Raw genomic sequence first — 27037 nt, 5'->3', positions numbered from 1 at the left:
ATAAATAAATAAATAAATAAATAAATAAATAAATAAAAGGAGGCCTTCAAAAGTTCATGGAAAATGTATATTATGCAAAAGCTATGTATGGATTTCAGGGTTTTAAATCAAAATAACCTCACATTTTTAAAAAATTTATTTTTATTTATTCATGCATTTATTTTAATTTGGCCAGAGAGAGACACAGAGAAAGAAGGGGAAAGTGACAAAGCAAGCCACCAGTCCAGTACTCAAACTGTGGTTGGCCATGTGGGAGTGTCCAGCACCTTAACCACCACGCCACCTGCTGGTCCCCAATAACCTCACATTTTAATTGCACTTTTCCAGAAGGTTTCTGAAGTCACCTCAGACTATAGCACTATATATATACATATATATATATGTATATATATATACATATATATATGTTTACCTATATATATACATATATATGTGTGTGTGTGTGTGTGTGTGTGTGTGTGTATACATATATACATATACTTTTTTTCTTTTTTTTTAATCTAAAAACTATAGTTAGAGGGCCAGCAGATGGTGGGGTGGTAAAGGCATTGGCTTCCATATGGCTGGCTGTGTAGTTCGAGTCCCTGACCCAGTGGCTTAAAAATCACACCAGATGCATGTGCATACATGCTCAAAATCCCCAGAGAAGAATGGAGAAGAAGGGGTTGCAGCATGACCATCCTCCCAGGTGGTGATTGCTCACTATCTCTTTATCTTAGTCTCCCTCTGGTAAGTGTACATGCCCAATGGCAAAAATCTTTAAAAAAAAAAAAACTATAGTTGGAACCAGCCTTTAGTGTAGTGTTTAAGGGGCCTGGCTCCCACACGGCCAACCATGCAATTCAAACCCTGGCCTTGACAGCTTGAGAAACACACCGGATAAGTGTGTGTCCATGCCCAAATTCCAACAGGATGATGAAATGCAGGAAGAGGGATTGTGGCATGTCCACACCCCATTGGAGGGTGCTTCTCTCCCTCTGTCTCTGTTTCTCTTTCTCCGATAAGTGCACTAGCCCTCTGGCAGATTTTTAAATTATGAGAACTATCAACATAATTTTAACTAAAAACAACTTTAACAAAAGAATCTTGCTCTACAATCTTTCTCCCTACTTGATTCTTTTTCATTTACACATACTCAGTGTTTAACAAAATATTGAAGTGTGAGTGGAAGTTAAGCAGAGCATGGCTTCTTGTTAACAGGCCTCTTTTCTCCAGTGTTTCATGCATTACAACATCATCCTAGCAGTCTTTAATGCCACAGAGTCAGTACTACTAATTTTCATACTTCATTAATAAATAAACGGGGGCCTTAGATGTTATGGAATGAATCCCTAGATTCCCCTGGGAGTTGAGAGAATGTTCCAAAAGAGCCACGATAATCAAGAAATACCAGATTGCAGACAGGAGTCTAAAGATCAACACTTTCCAGACTCAAGACTCAAAAGTGAGACTTTGGATCTATGCTTTAAGAAGAGCTTAAGTTCTGGGACCAGCAGTTGGCGTAATGGCTATGTCGCTGAACTCCCATGTAGCTGACCGTGGTTCAAGTCCCGGATCCGGTGGCTTAAATTCATGCCGGACGCATGTGCGTGCGAGCCCAAGATTCCGAGAGGAGAGCGGAGGAGAAGGGATTGCAGCACGGCCATCCCCCCGGGGGGGAGGGTGATTTCTCACTTTCTGTCTCTCTGTCTTTCTGGCTAGTGCACGTACTCTACAACAAAAACCTCCCCCCCCAAAAAAAAAAAGAGAGTTCAAGTTCTAATAAGTAAAAAACGTTTATAAAAATAGAGTTGGGGGAACCAGTCAGAAGCAGATCAGAAACTATAGTCTTGCACTTGACCAGGAAGCAAGACTCAGCATCTTCGATGATTTAGAACAGAGAGGACAAGAAAGCCTTCCTGCCAGACGTTAACAGTTTGCAGCCTGGGACTTAGAAGGACAAAACTCCAGGAGCTCAGATACTGTGAATTGGGTGTTTGCTACAATGCTCCCATACGCTTGAAATTTCTTCTGAGTAAAGTGGTGAGAAAGTGAAGAATTCCAAGAGTTATTAGGGAATTGGCCAGCACTGCGGTTTTAGTTCAGAGTGATGCTTTATGTAATTCCTTGCAGTGGATAAAAGCAGATTCCTTCTATGGATGAAAGCAGCCAATACCTACTGAGACCCATATATACTGTCTGTTTATTCACAACAAAGCCAGAAGGTAGATAGCACACCCTCCACTTGCAGAAAACAGTAGCAGACAGAGGCTAAGAGCTGCACCTAAAGTCACAGAGCTGGAAAGGGGCAGAACAAGGATTCAAACCAGGGTTTATACACCTTCTATTCTGCACGGACTCAGCATTCTTTAAAGGCTGCTATGCTCTCTGGAGATGAACAGGGCAGCCACATACATACGAGACCACTGAGCACATTCTGGGACTCTCAACAGACTCGGGAAGGTTTCTGAAAATGTGAAAGCAATACACCTTCGTGTTAAATACAGGGGCTTTGGAGTCCAACTAAACTGGGTTCGAATCCTGGCTCTGCCACTTCAACATAGCACCTAAAAAGCCCAGTTGTTTTTTTTTTTTCCATCTATGCGAGGGGAGGCTGAAAGAGGCTGCTGTGAGGTTAAGAGAGATGATGCATTTGAAGTTCTTCCTGCGTGGTAATTCAGCAATAAAAGGTAGCCATTGTCCACATTTTTTTGAACTTGTAAGAAACAGAGACTGTCTGCCCTGCTGTTTTGCCAAAGCACCAAAGTCAAAGGGTTTTGAAAAGGTGAAACAGGAGGAAGGATTCAGGTTCACAGAGGAGAAAGGTGGAAAGAGGTTGAGAGGACCATGGTATCCTTCACAGCAGGTGAGGAGTTCAGACCTTTGATTGTGATTTCAACTTGAACACAGAATCAGAACACAGCAGAGCCGTTCCAGGAAGATTCTCCGAATTCATAACTACAGGTAAGGAGAAAGCACGCGCAGGTGCCCTCAATTTCCCACCAAGTGAAGGCAGGAAAGAAAGTCTGTCTTCAGTACTTTTGTGCAACATGGCCCGGCAGTGGGTGCTGGGAAGGGGCCTGAGCACATCCACCCAGTGCCCAGGAAGAAGACGCAGTTCCCAGAGAAGGGCCACAGGGTGCCCCCAGGCTGGGAGGAATCACCTCGCTTAGACAAGCCATCTCTGTGCCGGGCACCAGGAAGACCCCTGGGCTTGCAGGGACACTTGGTGACCCTGGGGCCCCCGAGGCTATCCCCCTCCCCCATTTTGGGGACAGGAGTGTCAACTACCGTGTCCTAGGGATTAAAATAAAAAATCCTTCCTTGATTTGGAAATGTTGTGAATGTTGCCAACACGCCCTGGAGAGAACCAGGAAACGCAGCCGGTCTGTTTCAGAGCTGCCTTCTAGAACTGTATCGACCAAAGACTTGGAGGGAGAAAGGAGAAAGGCGTGCTCAGGGTTAACCTCCCCTTCATCCCTGCCCCCAACTCCACCACCACCGACGCCGAGCTGACCCTGGAGGTGGTCAGGAGAGGAGACGCTGGGGATTTCAGGTGTGCCCCAGGCTCGCACCGCCGCGGAAACCCGGCGGACACTCCCCCCTCTCCAGGGCCGTGGGCGCGTTCCAGGATGGTCCTGCCCCGGCGCCCGGGCATCCTGGGCGGGCGGAAAAACCATCCTCCTCCCTCGGCTGCGGGAAAGAGCCTACTTTCCAGGACCAGCTGCGGGCTGCCGGAACCGGGACTCGCAGCCCAGCTCAGGCTCCTGGCTCAGCTGCCTGGCCTTTCCCCAGCCTCCGGTGAAGCCCAGCCCGAAGGTCCCCCTTTTGTTCGCGGGGAGAGCGCGTCGCTGCGCAGAGCTGCGCGGCCCCAGGCGCTGGAAGCCCCGCTGCGGGGGCGCTTCCCCGAGGCCACCCGCGGCGTCCCCAGCGCTCCAGCGACCTCCAGTTCCAGCGCTCCGGTCCCCAACTGTCCCCGCACCCCGCCCGAGTACTCACTTCTGCCCAGTCCCTCCGCTTTCCACGCCGTCTCCTCCACCGCCCCATAGCGCCTCAGAGGCTTCTCGGCTTCCAGATGGGTGGACAGGGATTGCTTTAACTCCATCGCGGAGCCCCGCGGACAGCTCGACGGGCCTCCCTTCACTCCCTCCCCGCCCGCCGCGGGCTGCAGGGAGGGAGGCGGCTCCAGACAGCAGCGTTTTAAGGGGCCGGGCGCTCGTGACGCGGCTCCATCTCTTCCGCCGCCAGCGCCCGCGAGCGCCGACTGGTACCCAGGAGGGGGAGGGATGCAGGGCACATGCGCAGTGGAGGCTCGGAGGGGCGGCTTGGGGGCTGGGTAGGGAGAAAGAGAGGCAGATGAGAACTCTTAGGAACAACACAAACAACTAAACTGAAACCCACCGGAGAGAAGTAAGAACGAAACCCCAGCCCGTCCTGGGGCCGGTGGCCACGGTTTGCATGGGGCGGGCGCTGTGGGCGGCTTGTCCTCTGCCGGTGGCGGCTGGGGTTTGAGGGGGGTAGGCGAGCCCGTCTCTGTCTGTGGGCGATGGATCCATCTTTGTGGGGAACGTGCAGAAGCCTGAGTGTGGACCGAGCTCTGCGGGTCGTGTGCTTGGCTGAGTGAGTTTGGGTGAGAATTCGTGTCGTTTGCAGCTGCGCGTGTAACCTGGCTATGACATGGGGTCGTGGGTGCCTGTGTGGGCTCTGGGTGCGTTTGCATGGATGAGAGAGAGAGAGAGAGAGAGAGAGAGAGAGAGGTGGAGGTGTTTGGGGCACAAGTACAGCAAAGCTGCTTGCAAGCTGGGTCTTTACTTTCCGGAACCTGGAGGTTTGTCTTGCTAACAAAGCCTAGCAGCTGTAAAGCTGTAAAGTAAAACTAGCAGCTAGACTGATAGGCATTAGTAGTAATGATTGGGAGCCACGTCCCCAGAACTCTGAGAGACAGCTTCTGCTTCTTTCTCCTTGTTTTACCAGGGAGGAAACTCAGGTGTAGAAGGATTACGTTCCCTGCCCAAAGTTTTCCACTTGCTAAGTGGTCTGGTCAGCAGCTCAGTCCAGGCAATGTGAACCCAAATGTAGCCTCCTTCATATGCTGATCCTCTGTTTTATGTCAGAAAAGGAAATAAGGATCTATAGAACATGGTTTGTTTGTTGTTGCAATTTTTTTATTTTTTTGAGAGAGGTTTTTGCTTTAGGGCGTGTGTACTTGCCAGAGAGACAGAGAGATAGAGAGAGACAGACAGACAGACAGAAAGCGAGAAATCACCAGGGGAGATGGTCATGCTACAATCCCTTCTCCTCAATTGTCCCTCCAGACCTTTGGCACACACAAACAAGCGCTCACATGTGAGTTTTACCCCACCACATCCAGGACTCAAACCTGTGTCAACCACGTGGGAGTCTAACATCATAGCTACACATTACCTCCTGGTCCCTGTCGTTGCAATTTTTGGTATCCACATGGCCTGTGGCAGTGTGAAATAGTCCAGTTCTTCAAGAAAACAATTTGGGAGGGTCAGCAGATGACATGGTAGTTAAGGTGCTGGACTCTCACATGGCTGACTGCAGTTCAAGTCCCAGGCCTGGCAGCTTGCTTTCTCATTTTCTCTCTCTCTCTTTCTGCTTCTCTCTAGTAAGCGCACATGCCCTATAGAAAATGTAAAAACAATAATAGTAATAAAATTAAATAAATCTTGAAAAAAATAAAACTTGGTCACCGAAAGATTTCTTGTTGAGATTGACTACCCACCTACCTGCGAACCGTCCACTCGGCAGGCTCTCCTCACATCATATCTGAACCAGACGCCGCTGGGGGACTGGGCTCAACTGTGTGAAGGTCTCCCAGGACCCAGCACATCTGAAACAATTGTCTGTAGAATGCTCTACACCGCCCCCTGCTGACTGCAGTGTATTCAAGTACATATCTCTCCAGACCCCAGAAAGTCTGTTCCTTTTTGGAGTAAAATGAATCTTTCCCAAGCCACTTCTCATGAACCAGTGAAGATTCAAGAAAGCTAAATTAAAAGCCGATACAAGAGTTTATTTCTGTAACACATGTGCCATAATATATAAAACTTCTACTTTGTCAGTCCTTAACATCTGCCACTCTGAATTTTCATAAATTTCTATTTCATAAGGAAAGTTATTTTATACACACAGACATCAGCATACAATAAAATACTTAGTAACAAAAAGTTATTATGAATAATAAATACCTAAAAAGTTCACAAGAGAAAAGAAAAATAACAAACAAATCATAAAACATTTAGACCTGGTTAACAGTAAGAATGCCAAATATCAAATGTGATTTTTTGTTTGTTTGTTTAGATGTTTGCCAGAGAGAGGAAAAGTGAGAAATCACTCCACACCACAATCCCTTTACCCATAAGGATTTTGAGTGCACACACACACACACACACACACACACGTGCCCAGCATTTTTTTCCAGCCACTGGATTCAGGATGTGAACCAAGGAGTCCAACATGTGGGATCCAGCACCTTAACCGCCATGCCACCTGCTGGCCTGAAATTTGTAGGTTTTAAATGTGGATAAATGTAGCCTTCAATGCATTCCTCTAAAAACATAGGACTAAAAACAAATAGGTTAAGCATTCAAATCAAGAGACTTTAAGAAAAAAAGAACAGTAAAATCTAATTGAAATAGAAAAAAAAAAAAAAGAAATGACATAAGAGCATAAATTAAGAAAGCAGAAAACCTGGGAACCAGCAGTTAGCGTAATGGCTATGTCGCTGGACTCCCACATAGTCAACCACGGTTCGCGTCCCAGACCTGGTGGCTTAAAACTCACGCTGGGTGCGTGTGCGTGCATGCCCAAGATCCTGAGAGGAGAATGGAGGAGAAGGAATTGCGGCATGAACATCCCCCCTGGGGGGTGATTTCTCGCTTTCTGTCTCTATGTCTCTCTCTGTCTGTCTGGCGAGCGCACACGCCCTATAGCGAAAATCTCTCAAAAAAAAAAAAAAAAAAAAAAAGAAAGAAAGCAGAAAACCAGGAAGTAATAGAGAAGATTGACAAAACGAGAACTGGTTCCTTGTGGAGAAAAGGGGGAAAAAAAAAAAAAAAAACAATAAAAAAGAGAGACCTTTGAAGATTCATCAAAATATGTGCTCATAAGTAATATAAAGATGGAGCTGACAGACAGCATGGAGGTTAAGGCCCTGGAGTTCCACATGGCCAACTACAGCTTAAGTCTAGGACCTGGTGGCTTGCTTTCTCACTTTCTCTCTCTCTCTCTCTCTCCCTGGTCAAATTTTAAAAATAACAATAAATAAAATTAAATAAACAATTATTTTTAAAAAGAATGAAAGGGGTACATAAGTACAATAAAAAATTTTAAAACAACTGGGGCCGGCAGGTGGCATGGTGGTTAAGAGCGCTAGATTCCCACATGGTCAACCGTGGTTTGAGTCCCGGACCTGGAGGCTTGCTTTCTCCCTTTCCCTTTCTCTCTCTCTCTGTCTCTCTCTGGTCAAAATTTAAAAATGATGATAACAACAAATGGAATTAAATAAATAAATAAGCAAATATTTTTAAAAATTTAAAACAACTGAAGTGGGTAATTATCAAAATATATGTAAGAAAATGTAAAATAATTCCATAACCATTACAAAAATTGAATTGTTAATTCAGAAATTTATTTTCCTTCTCGGTCCCACAAAAGCAACAGGTCCATATAGTTTTTAGGTAAATTTTATCAAATAGCAAATACTCATCATTTTATTTTATTTATTTATTTTTAGTTTTTGCTATAGAGCACAGAGAGAGACAGAGAGGGTGGAGTGGAAAATGAGAAAGCAGCCCACAGGCAGTATGGCCACACTGCAGTCCCTTCTCCTCCCTTCTCCTCTGGGGATTTTGAGCACATACATAACATGCACCCAGCATATTTTTCTCTTCTTTTTTTTTTTTTTTCTTTTAAAGAATTATTTTATTTAGGACCAGCAGATGGGATAAGGGCTATGTCATTGGACTCCCATGTAGTTGACCGCAGTTCGAGTCCCGGACCCAGTGGCTTAAACTCACACTGGGCATGCGTGTGTGCGTGCCCAAAATCCCAAGAGAAGAATGAAGGAGAAGGGATTGTGGTGTGGCCATCCCCCCAAGGAGTGATTTCTTGTTTTCTCTCTCTCTATCTCTCTCTATCTTTCTGGCGAGCACCCAGGCCCTATAGCACAAATCTCTCCAAAAAAAAAAAGGAAAAAAAAAAAAGAATTATTTTATTTAACTTTATTTATTTATTTTAATATGACCAGAGAGGGACAGAGTGAGAGAAAGAAGCACAGAAAGTGAGAAAGCAAGCCACCAGATTTGGGACTCAAACCGCGGTCCCCACGTGGGAGTCCATAGCCCTTAACGCCACCTGCCAACCCCCAGCATGTTTTTCAAGTTGGCAAGTCCAGGACTCCAACTGCACAGTCAGGCATGTAGGACACAGCCTCCTTAACCACCATGCCACAAACTGGCCCAATAATCTTTATTTTATAGAAATTGTTTTGTTGGTATTGTAGTTAAGGTGCTGGACCCCCACATGGCTGACTACCTATAGAGTGCTGGACCCAGCAGCTTGAAAATCATAGTGGGACCATGCGTATGCATGTCCAGAATCCTAAGAGGAGAATGGAAAAGAAAGGGTTGTGGAGTGGTCATCCCTCCGGGACATGATTTCTCACTTTCCCTCTCTCTGTCTCTCTTCAATGAATGCACACACCCAATAGCAAAAACCTAAAACAAACAAAAAAATAAAATTGTTTTGGAAATCATTTGAAGAGGCTAATATATTACATATATGATATATCTATTGATATAATATACTATATTAGTAGATTAAATGAGAAAACTATTTGGATAACTCTATGAATATAGAAAAAGCATCTGGAAAAAAATAAGCTATCGCATATGTATATATTTTTTCTTAGCAAACCCAGGATACCAGGATATTTCCTTAGCCTTCTAGAGAGTAACTATCAAAATTTTACGGAAAACGTCACATTTACAGTTGGACTTCTAATAACATCCAATCCAAAGTCAAAACCAAAATCAGGGTGCCTACAGTCTTCACTTCTGGGAGGTCCTAGCATAGAAAGATAAGGAAAATAAATGAGGCATAAGAATTGAAACAGAAGAAACAAAGTTTTGTTTCTCAGACAATATAATTGCCTGGGTAAAAGTGAAAGACTGCACAGATATGCTACTAAAATGAGAAAGAGCAAGGCGCTGGGAAGCAGAGAAGCACACAGGAACAGCAGGAACAGCAGTGTTTCTGTGCACCACTCTTTTTTTTTTTTTTTTTTTTTTGAGAGGTTTTTGCTATAGGGCGCATGCGCCTGCCAGACGGACAGAAAGAGAGAAATCCCCCCCTAGGGGGGATGGTCACACCGCAATCCCTTCTCCTCCATGCTCCTCTCGGGATCTTGGGCATGCACGCACACGCACCCGGCATGTTTTAAGCCACCGGGTCCGGGACACGAACTGCGGTCGACTACGCGGGAGTCCAGCAACATAGCCATTATGCTAACTGCTGGTTCCCTGCATCACTCTTTTGATTACCAGAGGAAACATGCGCTCCCAGAGAGAGCGAGCTGGAGTGGGGTAAGCATCTCTCAGCAGGGCATGGTATGCTGCAATCCTTTCTTCTCCATGTGGCCATCTCGTCCAGATTGTGGGTTTGCCTGTACAGGTGCTGGGGCCAGAATCTGAAGCAAGGTCAGCTGTGTAGGATACAGCTCTCTTATCCACTAGGCTATGGGGCCAGCCCTGTACTTTATTAATCAAAGCTGCCAGGTCCAGGACGTGAACTGCTGTTGGCCATGTGGGAGTCCAGTGCCCTTAACCACCATGCCACCTGCCAGCCCCAATAAAATAATTCTTTAATAATAATATTAATAATAATAAGACATAATAAGAAAACTGAGAGCCCTAAAATAGACCCCCACATACTTGCTAAGTTGCTATCTTACAGAAGAGGTATAGCTAAGACACTTGCCTAATTGTACGGAAAACATTAAGCTTTCATCCTTACACGTCCTTATCACACACACACATTACAGGTGGATTAACAATCTAAATTAAAAAAGTATATGGGCCAGCAGGTAGCTTGAGGGTTAAGGCACTGGGTTCCCACATGGTTGACTGCAATTCAAGTCTCAGACCTGACAGCTTAAAAAAAGAAAAAAAAAAAAATCTGAAACATATATGTTAAAATTTGCTATAGGTGGTTGATGGGCATGATACCACCACAAAATCACTAAAATTAAAAAGACTGATTATACCAAGTGTTAGTAAATAAATTAGTTAGCAGTTGGTAAGAATGTAAATATAATCTATTGCTGTTGGGAGTATAGAAGAGTACAACTGCAGTCAGCAGATGGCACAGTGGTTAAGGTGCTGGACTCCCACATGGTCAACTCTGGTTCAAAGTTCTGGACCTGGAGGCTTGAGAATTACTCCAGGCCCAAGATCCCAAAAGGAGAATGGAGGAGAAGAGATTGTGGCATGGTCATCCCTGGGTGTGATTTCTCACCTTCCCTCTTACTGTCTCTCTCTGGTGAGTGCACATGCTCTATGGCAAAAACCTTAAAAAAAAAAAAAAAAAGTACAACTACTTTAGAAAACCGGCACTATTCTCTAAAGCTAAAAATATATTTTCTCTATTTTGCAATTCCATTCCATTTCTGGGTATATCCCCAAGAGGAATTAATGCTATGTCACCTATGTTAATAGAAGCTTTATTCTAATAACAAAAATTGGAAACAATTCAGGTGTCCACCCCAGAATAGACAAATAAATTATGATATATTCATACAACGGATAACCACAGAGCAATGAAAAAGACCAAACTACTACCAACGAAATGAATGTTCCTCACAGACATAACCTATAACTAAATGTGTGTAGGGGCTGGCAGGTGGTTTGGTGGTTGGGGGTGCTGGACTCCCACACATGGCCGACCACAGTTCAAATCCTAGATCTGGTGTCTTGCTTTCTCACTTTCCCTCTCTCTTTGTTCCTCTCTGATCAAATTAAAAGAAATAAGGAAAAAAGAAAGATAGAAAGAATGAGAAAAAGAAAGAAAGAAAGAAAGAAAGAAAGAAAGAAAGAAAGAAAGAAAGAAAGAAAGAGGGAAAGAAAGAGGGAAAGAAAGAAGAGAAAAACAAAAGAGAGAAAGAGAGAAATAAGAAAAAAAGAAAGAGAGAAATGAAAGAAAGGAAGGAAGGAAGGAAGAAAGAAAGGAGGGAAGAAAGTTAAGTAAAAGAATTATTTTAAATAAATAAAAGGGTGTGTATCCCTTTGAACAGAAAAAGGATTGCAGGGTCAGGGATCTTTATCATGTTATTGTCTTTACCTTTCTATCGCCAGACCTATTGGATTGAAAAATTCAACTCTTGAAAATCAACCCTAAGAAATATTAAAAAAATACTTTCACACACAAAACATTTTTAACAACTTAGTAGAATTGTAGAAAAACTGGGGAAAATCCAATATCCTCCAAAAGGGAAATGGCTAAATAAATTGCAGGATGTGTACAATGTAACACTGTACACTTACTTAAAATGATTTTACATAGAGTTTGAAATGTCACAGGAAAAACAGTATAAACCACAATTTAGTTAAAACATAAGGGGCAAAGCAGGATCTAAGTTGCAATATAAAGTGTGGGCTATTATTCTTGAGCTTTTAGCTAAGATCATGTCTAAACTGTGATCTTGATCATATTTATTATTTCAGTTCCAATATTATGCATTTATACATATATATATCCAAATAACATACGCCAAAATGTTGATTTTGAATACCTATGAATGTCATGATAATAAAAATTTTATTTGTATTCATAATCTTCCTACAAGGAATGGTGTATTACTCTTTCTTTTTGAAAAAAAAATTTTTTTTCAATAAGGTACATGTTGGAGAGAAAGAGAGAGAGATAGTGATAGGGAAAGTGAGAAATCACCCCCCAAGGAGGATGGTCATGCCATAATCCCTTCTCCTCCATTCTCCTCCTGAGATTTTTTTCAGGCATGCATACACACATTCTCAGCATGATTTTCAAGCCGCCAGATCTGAGACTTGAACCATGATCAACCATGTGAAAGTCCAGCGCCTTAACCACTATATCCCCTGTGCCCACAGTGTATTACTTTCATCATAAAAAAAATCAATAATATAGCAAAAGAAATCAGTAATTTTTAATGCATATAAAATAAAATGACAAGGAGTAAATGTGGGAAAATATTAATAGTGATCATTTCTTTTTTTTTCTTTTTAACATTTGTTTATTTATTTATCTATTTATTTGTTGTTATTTTCTTTTTCTTTTTTTTTTTGGAGAGGTTTTTGCTATAGGGCGCGTGTGCTCGCCAGAAAGACAGAGAGAGACAGAAAGATAGAAAGTGAGAAATCACCCCCCCAGGGGAGATGGCCACGCCACAATCCCTCCTCTTCCATTCTCCTCTCGGGATCTTGGGCACACATGCACATGTGCCCGGCGTGAGTTTAAGTCACCAGGTCCGGGACTCAAACCACAGTCGACTACATGGGAATTCAGCAACATAGCCATTACGCTAACTGCTGGTCCCAATTTGTTGTTATTTTCAAGCCACTAGATCCAGGACTCAGGGCGTAGTCAAACTTGTGGGAGTCCAATACGTTAACCACCAATGCCACTTTCTGCCCCACCCCAATAGTGATTATTTTTAAAAGAGATTTGGAGGAGATATGTTTCCTTTTTAATTTTCTGAATTTTCCAACCATCTATACTGAGCACATATTGTTTTAAAACTCAGTGCAGTTTCTAAAAACGTGCGGGTAGTATAGTTCTGTAATGCTAGAGACAGAAACATCGCTGCCATGGCAGGCCCAGTACCCCGTCTGTTTGCATTAGTTTAGGGGAATCGTGTTTCAAGTTCAACAACTGGCTGAAGTAGCCACCTGTGTGTAATTATTAGTAAGTGGCCCCTCCAGCCCTGGCTTCTCGTCCTAGCTTGAGGCCTTGTCTCTGCTGGGGACGCCCAGGACTCAGAGGGATGCGGGACAATTACAAACACCAGGGCAGCAGGGCCAGTGTATGATCCTTCTATGACTGTCATTTTGGTTGATTGAAAGGGAAAATAATGTATTACCATCTTGGTAAATTGGTACTTTATCCAACATGTGGGGAATTTCAAATGTACATGACACCGAGCTTATCAGAATAGCATGGTTTTCAAAATTATAGGCCTTGAGATCTGGAGAATCTGAGTTCAAGCCCTGATTCTGCCACCTGCCAGCTGTGTGACCTGTGTGTCATGTCATTTCATCTAAACGTCACTTTATCTTTAAAATTCTGTTGGCATGGGGCTAGTAGGTGACAAGGTAGTTAAAGCACTGGACATCCATATGGCCAACTGCAGTTCAAGTCCCAGACCTGGTGGCTAGAAAATCATGCTGGGCCCATGTGCATGCATGTCCAATATCCCAAGAGGAGAATGGAGAAGAGATTGTGGCATGGCCATTTCCCCTAGGAGGTGATTTCTCACTTTCTCTATATATATCTCTTTATCTCTCTCCAACAAGCACACGTATCCTATGGCAAAACCCTAAACATTCAAAAATAAATAAAATTGCTGCTGGCATTACCCCTTCTGGAACACTATTGTGGTGATGAATGAAATACTGCACAAGAGCACACAGGAGAGCCTCAACACCATTTCGCTGCCGTCGTCATCCTCGGGTGAAAGTCCTTTGCTAGTGAACATTATGAGTGAGTCTTTGGGAACTTAACAAATGCAGCCTCCAAGCCAAAACCAAAAACCTTCAAATGACCTTGAGTAAAGAACTTGGACCCCTCATACACTGAATATTCAATGGTGCCGTCACTGTGGAAGACAATCTGGCAGTTCCTCAAAAGGATAAACACAGCATTACCCCTCAACCCAGCAAATCCCCTTTTAGGTTATCTACCCAAGAGAAACAAAAGTGAGTTCACATAAAAAATGTGTGCACAGGATTTTTCTGTAGGCCCTGGTGGTTGCTGTCAAAATGAAACCCAGGAAAGCAGTGCTGGTGCTGACCGGATGCTACACAGGACGCAAAGCTGTCATCGTGAAGAACATTGATGAAGGCATCTCAGACCACCCTACAGCCATGCTCTGATGGCTGGAATTGACTGCTATCCCTACAAAGTGACAGCTGCCATGCATGGGCAAGAAGAAAATCTCCAAGAGGTCAAAGATCGAGTGTTTGTGAAGGTTTATAACCACAGTCACCTCATGCCCACAAGGTACTCTGTGGATATTCCCTTGGACAAAACTATGGTCAACAAGGATGTCTTCAGAGACCCTGCTCTTAAACGCAAGGCCTGGCAGGAGGCAAAGGTCAAGTTCGAAGAGAGGTACAGACAGGCAAAAACAAGGGGTTCTTCCAGAAGCTGTGGTTTTAGATATTTTATGTTTCAGTCATTTAAAAAGGAAAAAAAAAAAAGTACACAGATGTTCATAGCTACGTTATTCACAATGGCCCAACAAGTAGAAAACACCCAAATGAACTAATGAGTGGCTAAAGTATGGAATACTTTATACTCTTACCACAGTGTCATTTGGTAATTGAAAGGAACGAAATAGTGATACATGCTACAACATGGATAAATCTTGCGAGCACTATGCTAGCGAAAGGTATCAACCATCAAAGACTCATAGTGCATGATTCCATTTACATGAAATGTCTAGAATTCGTAAAGTGTATCTATAGCAAATCTACAGAGAAAGAAAGATTAGTGGTTGTCTAGTGTTGGGTTAGGGGAGATAGATGTGGAAAAGAGGTACTGGTTAAAGGGTAACAGAGTTTCCCTTTGGGGTGGTGCAAATGCCCTGAGGTTGCTATAGTCATAGTTGCACAGTTCTGTGAACATACTAAAAATCAATGGATTGTACCCTTTAAGAGAGTGAATTGCATGGTATGTGAATGGTATCTCAATAAATCTGTTACCCAAGAAAATGGCATTGAGCAGGGCCTAAACATTCGAATCATAACACATTATCATGAGATTAACAAAGTGACTGGGGAAAGGCTAGATAGCTGGCCGGCAGAGAATTCCAGGGTCTGGCCACCCAGTCCAAATTTGTGCCGGTCCTGGCTGTGATCTGGCATCACCTGATGGTCACTGTGCAGTCCAACTTGTGTATTAATGAGGACCAGTTGGGATTCTTTCTGACAGGAATTTCCAAGGCAGTGACAGTGACTCTAGGAGTGCTCTGCTTAGTAGCCCATTGCATTGACCGAACTCAGAGAGATCAGCCTGGAAGGATACCATCCCACCCACCCTCCTGTCCCCCCATTAAGGATGTACTTTGTCCAGCATTATCATAGGGTTTAGCCTAATTAGCTCCTAGCAAACAGGCCATGTGTTAGTTGGCCTATGTTTATACTTCTGTATCAGGCAGTGTTAGTAAACATTTCAATCGACAAGGTGTATTTATGAACGAACATCAGAAAGACAATTTCCTATACCTGTGATGTTTTTTCCATTCCATTTAAATCATGGGAAAAGAAAAAATATGAACATTCATATTGTTCAAATTCTTTTTACTCTTTCAAAATGGTCTCCTTCCTTAATCTCCCAATTTCTCCTAATAGATCATTCTTCTATAAAACCCTATCTTTTACCAGCCTAGTCTCACTTTGATTCTAGGAAAACACTCAGAAAATCAGAACTATCTCAAGGAAAAAGTGACCAGCCTTTTGGACTGCAGGTCCCTCTAATCAGTATAGCACTGTACTTGGTAGCTTTCTGGACCAGAGCCTGTCTGTCACACACTGTGATTATAGAAACAATGGAAGCTCCCAGGGAGAAATTCATCTACAGCTCCATGAAAAGTTTAACTAATGCACAGAGGACAAAACTGTCCTGTGGGCCCAGCCACTGGGGCACAGCAGTAACACAAGTGCCCTGGAAGACTGGAGGACATATGGCAACCATGGGTTTGAATCCCCAGGTCAGCCTGGAGACACACCAGGGGGTCATGTGAGCACCCAGGATTCTGAGGAACTGGAGAGCTTGGAAAAGTGACAAGCTCCCTGATAAGACCCTGTTCAAGGGACTTCTCTCTCTGTGTCACATACCCTCTCTACCATAGAAAGATAATAATTTAAAAATTGGCCTGGCCCTGTAGCCTAAAGGAACTGGATCCCACATGGACAACAATAGCTCAAGTCCTGGCCCAATGGCTCAAAAACACACTGGGTGCATGTGCATCCATGTCCCAAATCCTGACAGGATAGAGAAATGGGGGAGAAGGGATTACAGCATGACCACATCCCATTTGGGAATGCTTTCTCCCTCGCCCCAGCCCCCTGTCTCTCTGTCTCTCTCTGACAAGCATACGCACCCTCTGGCAAATTCTGGTGCTTTTGTGCCTTTAAAACTACCCTACATTCTTGGGGCCAGCAGGTGAAATGGTGGTTAAAGCTCTGGACTCCCATACAGCTAACTGTGGTTTGAGTCCCAGACCTGGTGGTTTACTTTCTCACTTTCTCTCTCTCTCTCTGTCTCTATCTCTCTCTGGTGAGTGTGCTTGCCCTATCACAATTTTTTAAAAATATACTATTAATAAATAAAATTAAATAAATAATTTGTTTAAAAAAAAAAACTATCTATATTCTGTAAGATCTTGTCACACTTCATTCAAGGTAAGCTGAATGCTGCATGTCCAGATAATCATCCTCTCTGTGGTCCAAATAAAACTGCCTTTGCTTATTTCATTGCCTCAGCCTTCTTTTCTTGGTTTGACTCCATGTAATATATTATCTTAGTGGCACAGAATGATAAATTTACTATTACTATTAGAGAGATTTTTGCGACAGGGCATGTGTACTTGCCAAAGACACAGAGAGCCAGAGAGTGAGAAATCACCTCCCAGGGAGGATGGCCATGCCATAATCCCTTCTCCTCCATTCTCCTCTTGGGATTTTGGGCATGTACACACATGCGTCCAGTGTGTTTTAGCCATTGGGTCTGGGACTTGAACTGCGGTTGACTACATGAGAGTCCAGCAACGTAACCATTACACCATCTGTTGGTCCTATTATTTATTATTATTAATGTCCTAAATGTTGTCATTAGTTGAAGTTAAAAGTTGACATAGTAATTGTGCAGTAATAATCAAAATACCGAGATTATCCTTGCATATGCCAACCTACGAAGGAAAGCTGAGACAAATTAAATAAAGCAAAGAATTAATGTGGGCCAAAATAAATATGTGCTGAGGCATTACAGATTTCAGGGTGATTTTAAAGAGTCACCAGTGAGGATGGTGAAAGAATATGTTCAAGGCTCAAGTGGATTGGCTCAAGGCATGGTCAATACCTTGTGGCATAACTGTCGAGGTGTGTTGACATTCTTTAATCTTCCCTCCTGCAGTACAGGCTTACTTAGTGCACCTGTAGCCAGCACAGATCACGGGCACACACACGCCTGGTGTGCTCAGAGATCTGGGACATGAACCCAGAACCTTTTCTACAAGGGACCAGTTGCTTTATTGCTGCACCACTCTCTGACCTCTGCTTTCTATTTTTCAAAGCCAACGTTTATTGATGAGTTGGGCACTTCACAGGACTTATCTTCTGAACTCTATATTCTCAACAGTATCCTGTGGGATAGGTGCTGTGGCTTAGAGAGGTTGAGTAAGTAGTCAGCTTATAAGCAGCAGGAACAGGGTTCAAACTCAGTCAGCCGGTCTCAAAGCCCAAACACTTAATACCACAACCCACATCATTCGCAAAGCTATTTCTTCTTCTTTTTAAATTTAATTTTATTATTATTGTTGTTGATTTGATTCGCTATAGAACATATGCACTCACTAGAGAGAGAAACAGAGAGGGGGGGGGAAAGTGAGAAAGCAAGCTACCAGGTCAAGGACTCAAACTGGGATTGGCCATGTGCTAGTCCGGCACTATAACCAGCACACTGCTGGCCACTGTTCTGTGGATCTTGAGAAGCAATCTCTATTTTAAAATACTAACATTTATTGATCCTATTAAGTGCCAGGTACTGTCCTTCAAAATGTCACATATGAGGGGTCAGCAGGTGGTGTGGTAGTTAAGGCACTGGATCCTACATGGCCAACTTCATGGTTTCAGTCCTGGACCCAGTGGCCTGAAAAACAGGCACATGTGTGTGCATGCTCAAAATCCCATGAGGAGAACGGAAGAGAAGGGCTAGTGTGGCCATCCCCTCTGGCATTTGGGCGGGGGAGGTGATTTTTCAGCTTCTCTTTCTCTCTGTCTCTCTCTAGTGAGCATGTGCGTACTATGGAAAAAATTTAAAAAAAAAAAAAAAAAAGGATTTCACATCTATGATCTCATTTCATCTTAAAAATGGAGACTGAGACCTCCTGACCCAAGATTCCACTAATCAAGACCAGAGAGCTAAGAGGCACATGCCTCCGAATCACTCTTCTTATTATTAGAAAAGATTTCCTTGTGTAAACCTCAGGGACTTTACAAGGGAAATAATGGATTACTGTAATATGACTCATCAGCCCAATTTAATATTCCCTATTCATTATAATGTAGTGGTGCTTGCACAACCAAGAAGATGCGGTTGCTTTTTCCCTGTGGGCTCTGGAGCCACATACGTCACAGAACGAAAAACACAGGCTGATCGCATAACCTACACTCATGGTCGATACCCAGACACTTTTTCACTGCTCGATATTGATGTGGTTGAAGGTAGAGGGTCTCATTTTGGTCGGCAGTAGCATCCAGGTGGTGCTGACTCAGAAGGAATTGTCTGTTGCCATGCGAAGTGGGCTGCAAAGGCTGCCTCACACCAGAGCAGCAGATGTTACCACTATTCATATAACCTGTGCCAGCTGGGGGCAAGATGGAGTCAGGCCTTCTCTGGCCAGCGGGTCCATAATAAATCAGCAGACGGGCAGGAAATGTCACAGTCCTAGGTCACTTCAAACTGATAGGGTCATTATCAGCTAAGTTTATAATTAATCCGTGATCATTTGGTCAATATTATCGGCAAAGCATACCTCTCAAACAGGGGTGGCAAACTCTGATGCCTACAGGGCAGATGGTGGCGATGCAAACTGTAAGACAGTAGGACGTGTGGCCGGCAGATGGCTGGACTCCGACACGGCTGACTGCAGTTCAAGGGCTGGACCTGGCAGCTTGAAAATCATACCAGGCACATGTGTGCACGTCCCAACATCCCAGGAGGAGAATGGAGGAGAAGGGACGGTAGCATGGACATCCTCCCTGGGGTGTGGTTTCTCACTTTCCCCCTCACTGTCTCTCTCTGTGTCTCTCTAATGAGTGCATATGTCCTATGGAAAAATCTAAAAAGGGAAACAGACAGTCGGAAGTGAAGGTACAGGGAACTGCCTACTGGAGGAGCAGGTTTATAGCACATGATGCAGCATTGCTTAACGGAGGACTCTGGAAACCATGTTTCAGATCTTCCCATTTTTCAAGACACCAGGAACTTTTTTTTTCAGTACTTTTTCTTTTTCTTTTTCTTTCTTTCTTTCTTTCTTTCTTTCTTTCTTTCTTTCTTTCTTTCTTTCTTATTTTCCTTCTTTCTCTGTCTTTTTTCCCTTTCTTTCTTCCTTCTTTCTCTCTTCTTTTTCTCTCTTTTGCTCTTTCTTTTCTTCTTTCTTTCCTTTTTTTTCCAGAGATGTGTGTGCTCACCAGAGAGAGAGCAAGAGACAGAGGGAAAGTGAGAAACCATCTGCCCAGGAAGATGGCCGCACCACAATCCCTTCTCCTCCATTCTCTTCTTGCAATTTTTGGCGCACATACACAGGCACCTGGCGTGATTCTCAAGTCCTTGAGTCCAGACCTGAACTGTGAGTGAACCTGGCCACATGGGATCCAGCACCTTAATCTCCATGCCACCTACTGGCCTATAACCCAGATTTGTTTAAAGTGTATTTATTTATTTATTTCCTCCATGAGTGAGGAAGAGACAGAGCCAGCGCCCTCAACAGCATCCTGACGGCACCTTCCACCCCGGCTTCAGAAAGTCCCAATCATGGGCACGCCCACCCGGCATACTCAGGTCTCTGATGTGAACCAGGAATGTCCTCATGTGGGTTGGCCTTGCAGGGCATCGTGTTTCATCCCTGTGCCACTGTCCAGACCCAAGAAACCCAGATTTTTAATATGAGAGTTCCTAGACCTTCCCAACCTTGTATCATAAAAAGCACTATGGACCGTTAGTTTGCAACTGCCCGTCTAAAATACATAGAGACGGGAACCAGCAGTTAGCGTAATGGCTATGTCGCTAGACCCCCATGTAGTCGACCGCGGTTCACATCCCGGACCCGGTGGCTTAAAACTCACACCGGGCGCATGTGCGTGCGTGCCCAAGATCCTGAGAGGAGAATGGAGGAGAAGGGATTGCAGCGTGACCATCCCCTCTGGGGGGTGATTTTCGCTTTCTGTCTCTCTGTCTCTCTCTGTCTGTCTGGCGAGCACACACGCCCTATAGCGAAAACCTCTCCAAAATAATAAATAAATCAAATAAAATACATAGCGACTTCATTACTGAAGTCATAAAAAAAAAAGAAGAAGAAGAAGAAGCTGTGATGGAGAAAATGAAAGCAACCTTACCTAATTTATTACGGACTTTTTCTGGATACCAAGCGCTTCCTTCTCACCACCGTCCAAAATTATATTCAGAGCAACGCTGGTTTTCATAAAAGTGATGCACCTCCCCACACCTCTTACAGTCTCACACCTAGCTTGGCTGAGTGAAACACTTCTGAAATAGCACCTGCTCCTTACGTCTGGATGGAAGAAAATAGATTGCAGTCGTGACAAATGCTCAGTTATCCGAGCACAGTCTACTTAACACGGGCGTCTCCAACCTTTGAATTACCAGAGGCTACATTCATCATTTTCCCCAAAGGCCCATTTTGAAAGACTAATCCTCCAAAATGAATTAATTAAGTAATATTTACTTTTTTTGAGAGGGAGTTTTTTGTTTGTTTGATTTTTGCTATAGGGTGCGTGCACTCACCAGAGACACACAGAGAGGCAGAGAGACAGAAAGTGAGAAATCACCCCCCAGGGGAGTTGGCCACCCCACAGTCCCTTCTCCTCCATTCTCCTCTTGGGATCATGGGCACATATGCAAACATGCCCAGCGTGAGGTTTAAGCCACCGAGTCTGGGACTCAAACCACAGTCAACTATGTGAGAGTCCAGCAACAACAGTTATGCCATCTGCTGGTCCCAGTAATATTTACTTTTAATCAAACTAAGACTAAGTTTCCTTCCTGAGTTGCTATGATGCCAATGGAAAACCTATACAGTTATTTTATGGGTAAATGTTCACTTTGAAACTCTGATATGACAGTTCTGGCATCATTTCCATGAGAAACCTCCCAAAGGTCTGGAAACATCATTCATTCATTTCTTCAGCACAAATTTCAGGGAGTTTGCGTTTGTTCTTAGTTCGACAAACACCGAGTTCAAGCCACTATCACATCTCACCCTCTGCTACTGTCGCCTCAGACAATCTCTGCTTCCATTCTTACCGCAGTCTGTTATCTATCCCTGCAGGCACCTTTCTCTTGTCCTGATGGAGAAGTTCAAAGCCCCAAGACTGCTCTGTAGCCCAACCGGGTACAGATCACCTGCAGGCTTGAGCCCACACTGCCAGGGCCTTGGCTGTTCCCAGGCATGGATAAAGGTATTTAGGTTGTCATCCAAAACACGGAAAGAAACTAGCCCCAGCTCCAAGCCAAATTCCTTCCTGTAAATTCTATATCCTGCACTCTCATTGCAGACATCCTAGGTAGGACATTTCTCCCGACTGTCCATCGTGAGAATGTGCACAGCCCCCTCTCGTTTTCCCTAACAGACATCTTGAAGGGTCACCCTGGCTTAGTGCTTCTGTCTTTGGACTACTAACCTGCCCTCTATGGAGTATCTGGGGCACTCCCTCAAGCCTTCCCTGCTGCTGCTTTTGGGGTGACTCTAGCCACAGGTTCAGGGGGACAACACAATACCTAGGGTAAATTTTGCCAGTTTGACTACTCAGGTAAGACCCATAAGGAATGCACAGGGTCTAGAAGAAAATAACCAGGTTCCAAAAGCCCGCCCTGCCAGGAGCAAACCTCCCAGCTGTGGCAAATCATCTACTGTGTGATGTGCAAAAGTGGGCTCAGGGACCGGCGTTCCCCAGACTTGTCTCCGCTAGCCGGTTTAGCTAGTCAGTCACAAAATATCTCTTCCTCCTAATGCTGGGATATTTTGAAGTTCTACTTTTAAATTAAAAACAAAAAAATTTTAAGTCAAAGATGCCCAAATCAGAAACTAGTGGTATTCCTCCCACTACCAAAGGTTTCTTCACTTTTGAGTCCTGGTCCACCACCTCGCCACGCCTCCTTGCTGAACCCTTCCTGATGGAGAAGGACTGCTGACCGGACCCTGAACGTCCTGCAGGCAGAGTGGGAAGGGGTACAGCTTCGCTCTGCTTTCTGCGTCCTCAGCCCAGGTCTAGTTCAGCAGTGGCCTCTGGCCACAGAGGCTTTGTTATTTTTTTTCCCTTGCTTTTGTTAGAGGGTGCGTGCATTTGCCAGAGAGAGACAGAAGCATTGAGAGAAGGAGAGAGAAGGAACGTGAGACATCCCCCCCAGCAAGGATGGCCACACCACAGTCCCTCCTTCTCTATTCTCTTCTTGGGGTTTGGGGCATGCACACATACGCACCCAGCTTGATTTTCAAGCTGCCAGGTCCAGCACTCAAACCGTGGAGTCAGCTGTGTGGAATCCAGCTGCCTTAACCTCCACGTCACCTGTTGGCCCTAGGCTTGCCTTTCTAGTGTTCTTCCTGCTTGTCGTTTTCTGTGGGACACAATTCTAAAGGTAAAGACGAACTGTTTTTTCTGTCTACTCATACAGGTCAACACAGGACACTGTGGCCAGATGTGGGGGGCTGTCCCCTCACACAGCATGCGATTCTCCAGCAGACACCAACGGGGTATCCTAGTAACTCAATTCAACTCTGATGCTGTCTCCAAGGAGACAGTGTCAGATCCCACAGTAGAGGGCTCAATCCCATCAGGCTGTGCCACTTCTGCTGTCAAATACAAGTGGTAGGCTGTCACCTGTCTCTGAATAACCGGCTATAAATTGGGTTCTGCAGCCCCCTCTTTGGATTCAATTAATTTGCTAAGACACTTCACAGAACTCAGGGAAACACTTCAGTTTACCGATTTATTTATATACTTATTTGTGCTGACGGACACATGTGCTCACCAGAGAGGGACAGAGAGGGAGAGAGGAAAGAAGCCACCCCCCATGGGGAGTGGTCACACACAATCCCTTCTCCTCCATCTCTCCCTCCCTTCAGGATTTTGGGCATGCATGCACATGTGCCCAGCGTGTTTCTCAAGCTGCTGACTCCGGGACTCCGGTCATGCAGTGAGCTATGTGGGAACTGGCCGCCTCAACCACCAGACCATGGAGCCAACCTGAGGTTTATTTATTTATTTATTTATGAGATTTTTGCCTTAGGGTGCATGCTTTCACTAGAGAGAGAGAGAGAGACAGAGACAGTGAGAAGAAAGGTGAGAAATCACCCCCAGGGGGGATGGCCACACTACAATTCCTTTCGTTCATTTCCCCTCCTGAGATCTTGGGCACACGTGCCCAGCATAATTTTCAAGCCACCAGGTCCAGGACTAGAACCACAGTTGGCCATGTGGGAGTCCAGTGATGTAACTGTTACGCCATCTGCTGGCTCTGCCTGAGGTTTATTATAAAGGATCTTAAACAGGACACAGATGAACGACCAAGTGGAGAGGAATGTCAGACAGGGTCTGGAAGGGCCCCCTTGTTCTCCCCATGGAGTTGGAGTGCACTGCTACCTGGCACGTGGACACATTCGCCAACCTGGAAGCTCACCAAACCTCACATTCCAGAGTTCTGATAGAGCTTGTTCTCCAGCCACCCCACCCCCACCTCGCCCCTTTCCTGGAGGTGGGTGGGGCTGAGAGCTGCAACCCTCTAACCTAATCACTGGCTCTGTCTGGTGACTGTCCCATCCTGGAGCTTTCTAGGGGTCTCGCCCTAAGCCGCCTCATTAGCATAAATGCAGGCTGACACCCTGACAGTAACCACATGGGAAGCCCTCAGCTAAGCCACTCCTGGGTCACTGACCCACACAGCTGTAAGCTAACAAAAGCTGTGAGTTACAGTCTTCTGAGGTAATTGGTTACACTGCAGTAGGTAACTAACGCAACCATAAAGCAAGAGTATATAGTCATCCCTTAGAATCCATGCAGGATTGGTTCCAGGACCCCACCCCGGTCCCCTGCAGATGCCACAGCCCTTGCACAAAATGGTACGCTACAATCAATCGCCCGTATCTGTTGATTCCACATCCACGGCTGGGTGGACCTGCAAACGCAGAACCCACAGATATGGAGGGTCAATTGTACCTGGAGCGTGCAAGGAAGAGAAGAAAGTGGTAGGAACTGAGAACAGAGGTTTAGGGTGGTCGGGTTAAGCAGGGCCTCCAGGCCACTGTAAGAAGCTTGGCTTTCCTTGTAGTGAGATGGAGAGCCACTGCTAAGTTTAAGCAGATGAGTGGCATGAGGTGGTATGGGTCTGACAACTGAAAAAGAAGGTAAGATATTTAGTACTTGATTACAAATTACCTCATATTCATGCTAATTTTTAAAAAGAACTATTCATTTTAATTTTATGTATTCATTCATTTGTTTTAATTTGATCAGAGAGAGACATAAAGAGAGAGAGAGAGAGGGAAAGTGAGACAGCAAGCCACCAGGTCTGGGACTCGAAACACGGTCAGCCAGGTGGGAATGTCCAGCACCTTAACCACCACACCACCTGCTGGCCCCTCATGATAATTTTTAAACCTTTTTCTTTTTTCTTCTCCATTGTCTCTAATTTCTTTTCTTAGAGAGAGATTTTTACCATAGGGCATGTGTGCTTGCCAGAGACACACAAAGAGACAGCAAGACAGAAAGCGAGAAATTGCCCCTCACGAGGGATGGTCATGCTGCAAACCTTTCTCCTCCAGTCTCCTCTTGGAATCTTAAGCGCACATGCACATGCACCCAGTGTGAGTTTTAAGCCACCAGGTCTGGGAGTTGAGCCATGGGCGATTGTGTGAGAGTCCAGCGATGTAACCATTACTCCATTTGCTGGTTCCATTGTCTCTAATGTCAATTCTTAATTATCCTGCCATATATATTTATTTACATTTATTTCTTCAAAGAGAGAAAGAATAAGATAGGCACCCTGAACAGGGTCTCCATGCTGCGTCCACCCCAGGCTCAAAAAGCCTGGATCACAGGCATGGAGAGAAGCTGGGACATGAACCTGGGACCTTCTAAGGTGGCTTCCAGCCTCCCAGTGTGTCCTGCCACTTCTGTATCACATGGACGGCCTCAACTATGATCTTTAAGTAGAACTTAAATTCTCATATCCTCCGTCTTCTGAGATCTTGGCCTTCTCCCTTCACACACTAACCCAGGAACAATATTTTGGTTCCTGCCTGGTTTTAGCAGGGCTATTTTTAAGCTTTTGTAAGCTCCAGCCCCGTTTCTCTCAGAGGATTAACCTACATAGTATCAAACATGTTCAATGCATCTACTGAGTATAGACATCGACATGCGTGGAGCCACAGATGGCTGGCTGACATGGTACTCTCTAAAAGACACTTACATTAAATTCACTTTGATTGTTGAAGGGTTTTTTTAGTATATTGAACCTATACCTGTATGTGTGTATATATGAACACCTGTACATATATAGGCATACATGTACGTGTGTGCACATATATACACATATATGCATGTGTGTATACAGACATTTAACGTTTCAAACTCTTTATAAACCTGTAAAGCAAATGAAAACCCCTAACTCTGTGCTCACAGTGCCCAAAAGATAAGCTAGCCCAGAACTAGGCCCTTTCTATCAGAACAGGGTTTCTCAGTGTGGCAGGATTGCATTTGGGGCTGAGTAAGTCTTTATTGTTTGGAGGGTACCATTTCTCTCTCTCTCTCTCTCTTTTCCTAACTTGCTGTAGGCATGTCTTCTCACTGGGGACAGAGAGACAGAGAGAGACACTGAGAGAGGAAAAATGAGAAAGCACTCCCACTCCCAGAGGGGATGACCACACTACAATCCCTTCCTCATTCTCCTCTCAGGATCCTGGGCATGCATGCACATACCCCCAGCATGATCTTTGAGTCACCGTGTCTGGAGCTTGAACCACGCAGTTGGCCATGTGGGATTCAGCTGCTTTAACCTCTGTGCCACCTGCTGGCCTGAGTAAGTCTTCGTTGTAGGCAGCTGTGCTGTGCAGTAAAGGATACTGAGCAGCATCCTCTGGCCCCCACCCACTAGGTGCCAGCAGCACCCCCCCCCCAACTTGTGACCATCCAGAATGTCTCCAGACATTGCCAAATGTCCCCTGGGGTAGGGCTGACATGTAACATACAGTTTGATTTGAATTTCAGATAAATAATAAGTAATTTATTATTATTCTGTCCCAAATACATCTGAGGCATTCTTCTGGGGGTCTGAAAGATGGGGTTTAGAGCAGAGATTCAGTCACCTAGGTCCCGGCACACGGCAGGACACACCCCAGATTTGAACGGCTTGTCTAAGTCTTGGGGGTCTGGAAGATGGGATTAAGAGCAGCAAGTCGGTCGCCTTGGTTCCTCCATTTGGGAGATACTTATATTTTTAAAAATCATTAGTGCTTTACCTGTCAGTCAAATTTAACAGGATGTTCTGTATTTTTATTTGCTAAATCTAACAATCTTATCCAGAGGGGCAAAATGATCCCCTGTTGAGAACCACTGTCCTGATTGTAATTCCTACCCTCCTCCTTCCCTCCCCTTTCTTCCCCACAGGCTTGAGGTTTAATGGCATAGTATTTCACTGGCTAGCGAAGTCAAGGAAGCCTACTTCCTTCCATTTAGGAACTTTCTGCGTGTGGATGTAACGAATGCGCATGTCAGTACTCACTCGTTGAAACAGAAGTCACCGAACTCCACTGGGCAAGGCG

General features: G+C 44.6%; 1 protein-coding gene and 1 long non-coding RNA gene across 5 annotated transcripts in view; one reads left to right on the top strand and one right to left on the bottom strand.

Moving 5' to 3' along the window:
• The window catches only part of BMERB1 (bMERB domain containing 1), a 126605-nt gene extending 122356 nt beyond the window's left edge, over nt 1–4249 (bottom strand). The window contains exon 1 of one of the 4 annotated variants that reach the window (XM_027771074.1): nt 3979–4249. In XM_027771074.1, the coding sequence (XP_027626875.1) occupies nt 3979–4084 (106 nt within the window). In that variant the 5' untranslated portion in view covers nt 4085–4249. The remainder of the gene's footprint in view (nt 1–3978) is intronic. The other 3 variants (XM_006146559.1, XM_027771075.1, XM_006146560.3) reach the window with 3 other exon arrangements.
• Nucleotides 4250–4288: 39 nt separating this feature from the next.
• On the top strand, nt 4289–27026 carry LOC102478272 (uncharacterized). Its single transcript, XR_001370230.2, has 3 exons — nt 4289–4389; nt 21551–21680; nt 26952–27026. It is a non-coding gene; the product is annotated as an uncharacterized LOC102478272 (long non-coding RNA).
• The last annotated feature ends 11 nt before the right edge of the window (nt 27027–27037 follow it).

The sequence above is a fragment of the Tupaia chinensis genome, unplaced genomic scaffold, assembly GCF_000334495.1.
Source record: "Tupaia chinensis unplaced genomic scaffold, TupChi_1.0 Scaffold000182_1, whole genome shotgun sequence".
In the NCBI taxonomy this organism is placed as follows: domain Eukaryota; kingdom Metazoa; phylum Chordata; class Mammalia; order Scandentia; family Tupaiidae; genus Tupaia; species Tupaia belangeri.
The sequence above is the reverse complement of the archived record's forward strand: the minus strand, read 5'-3'. Positions and strand labels throughout refer to the sequence as shown.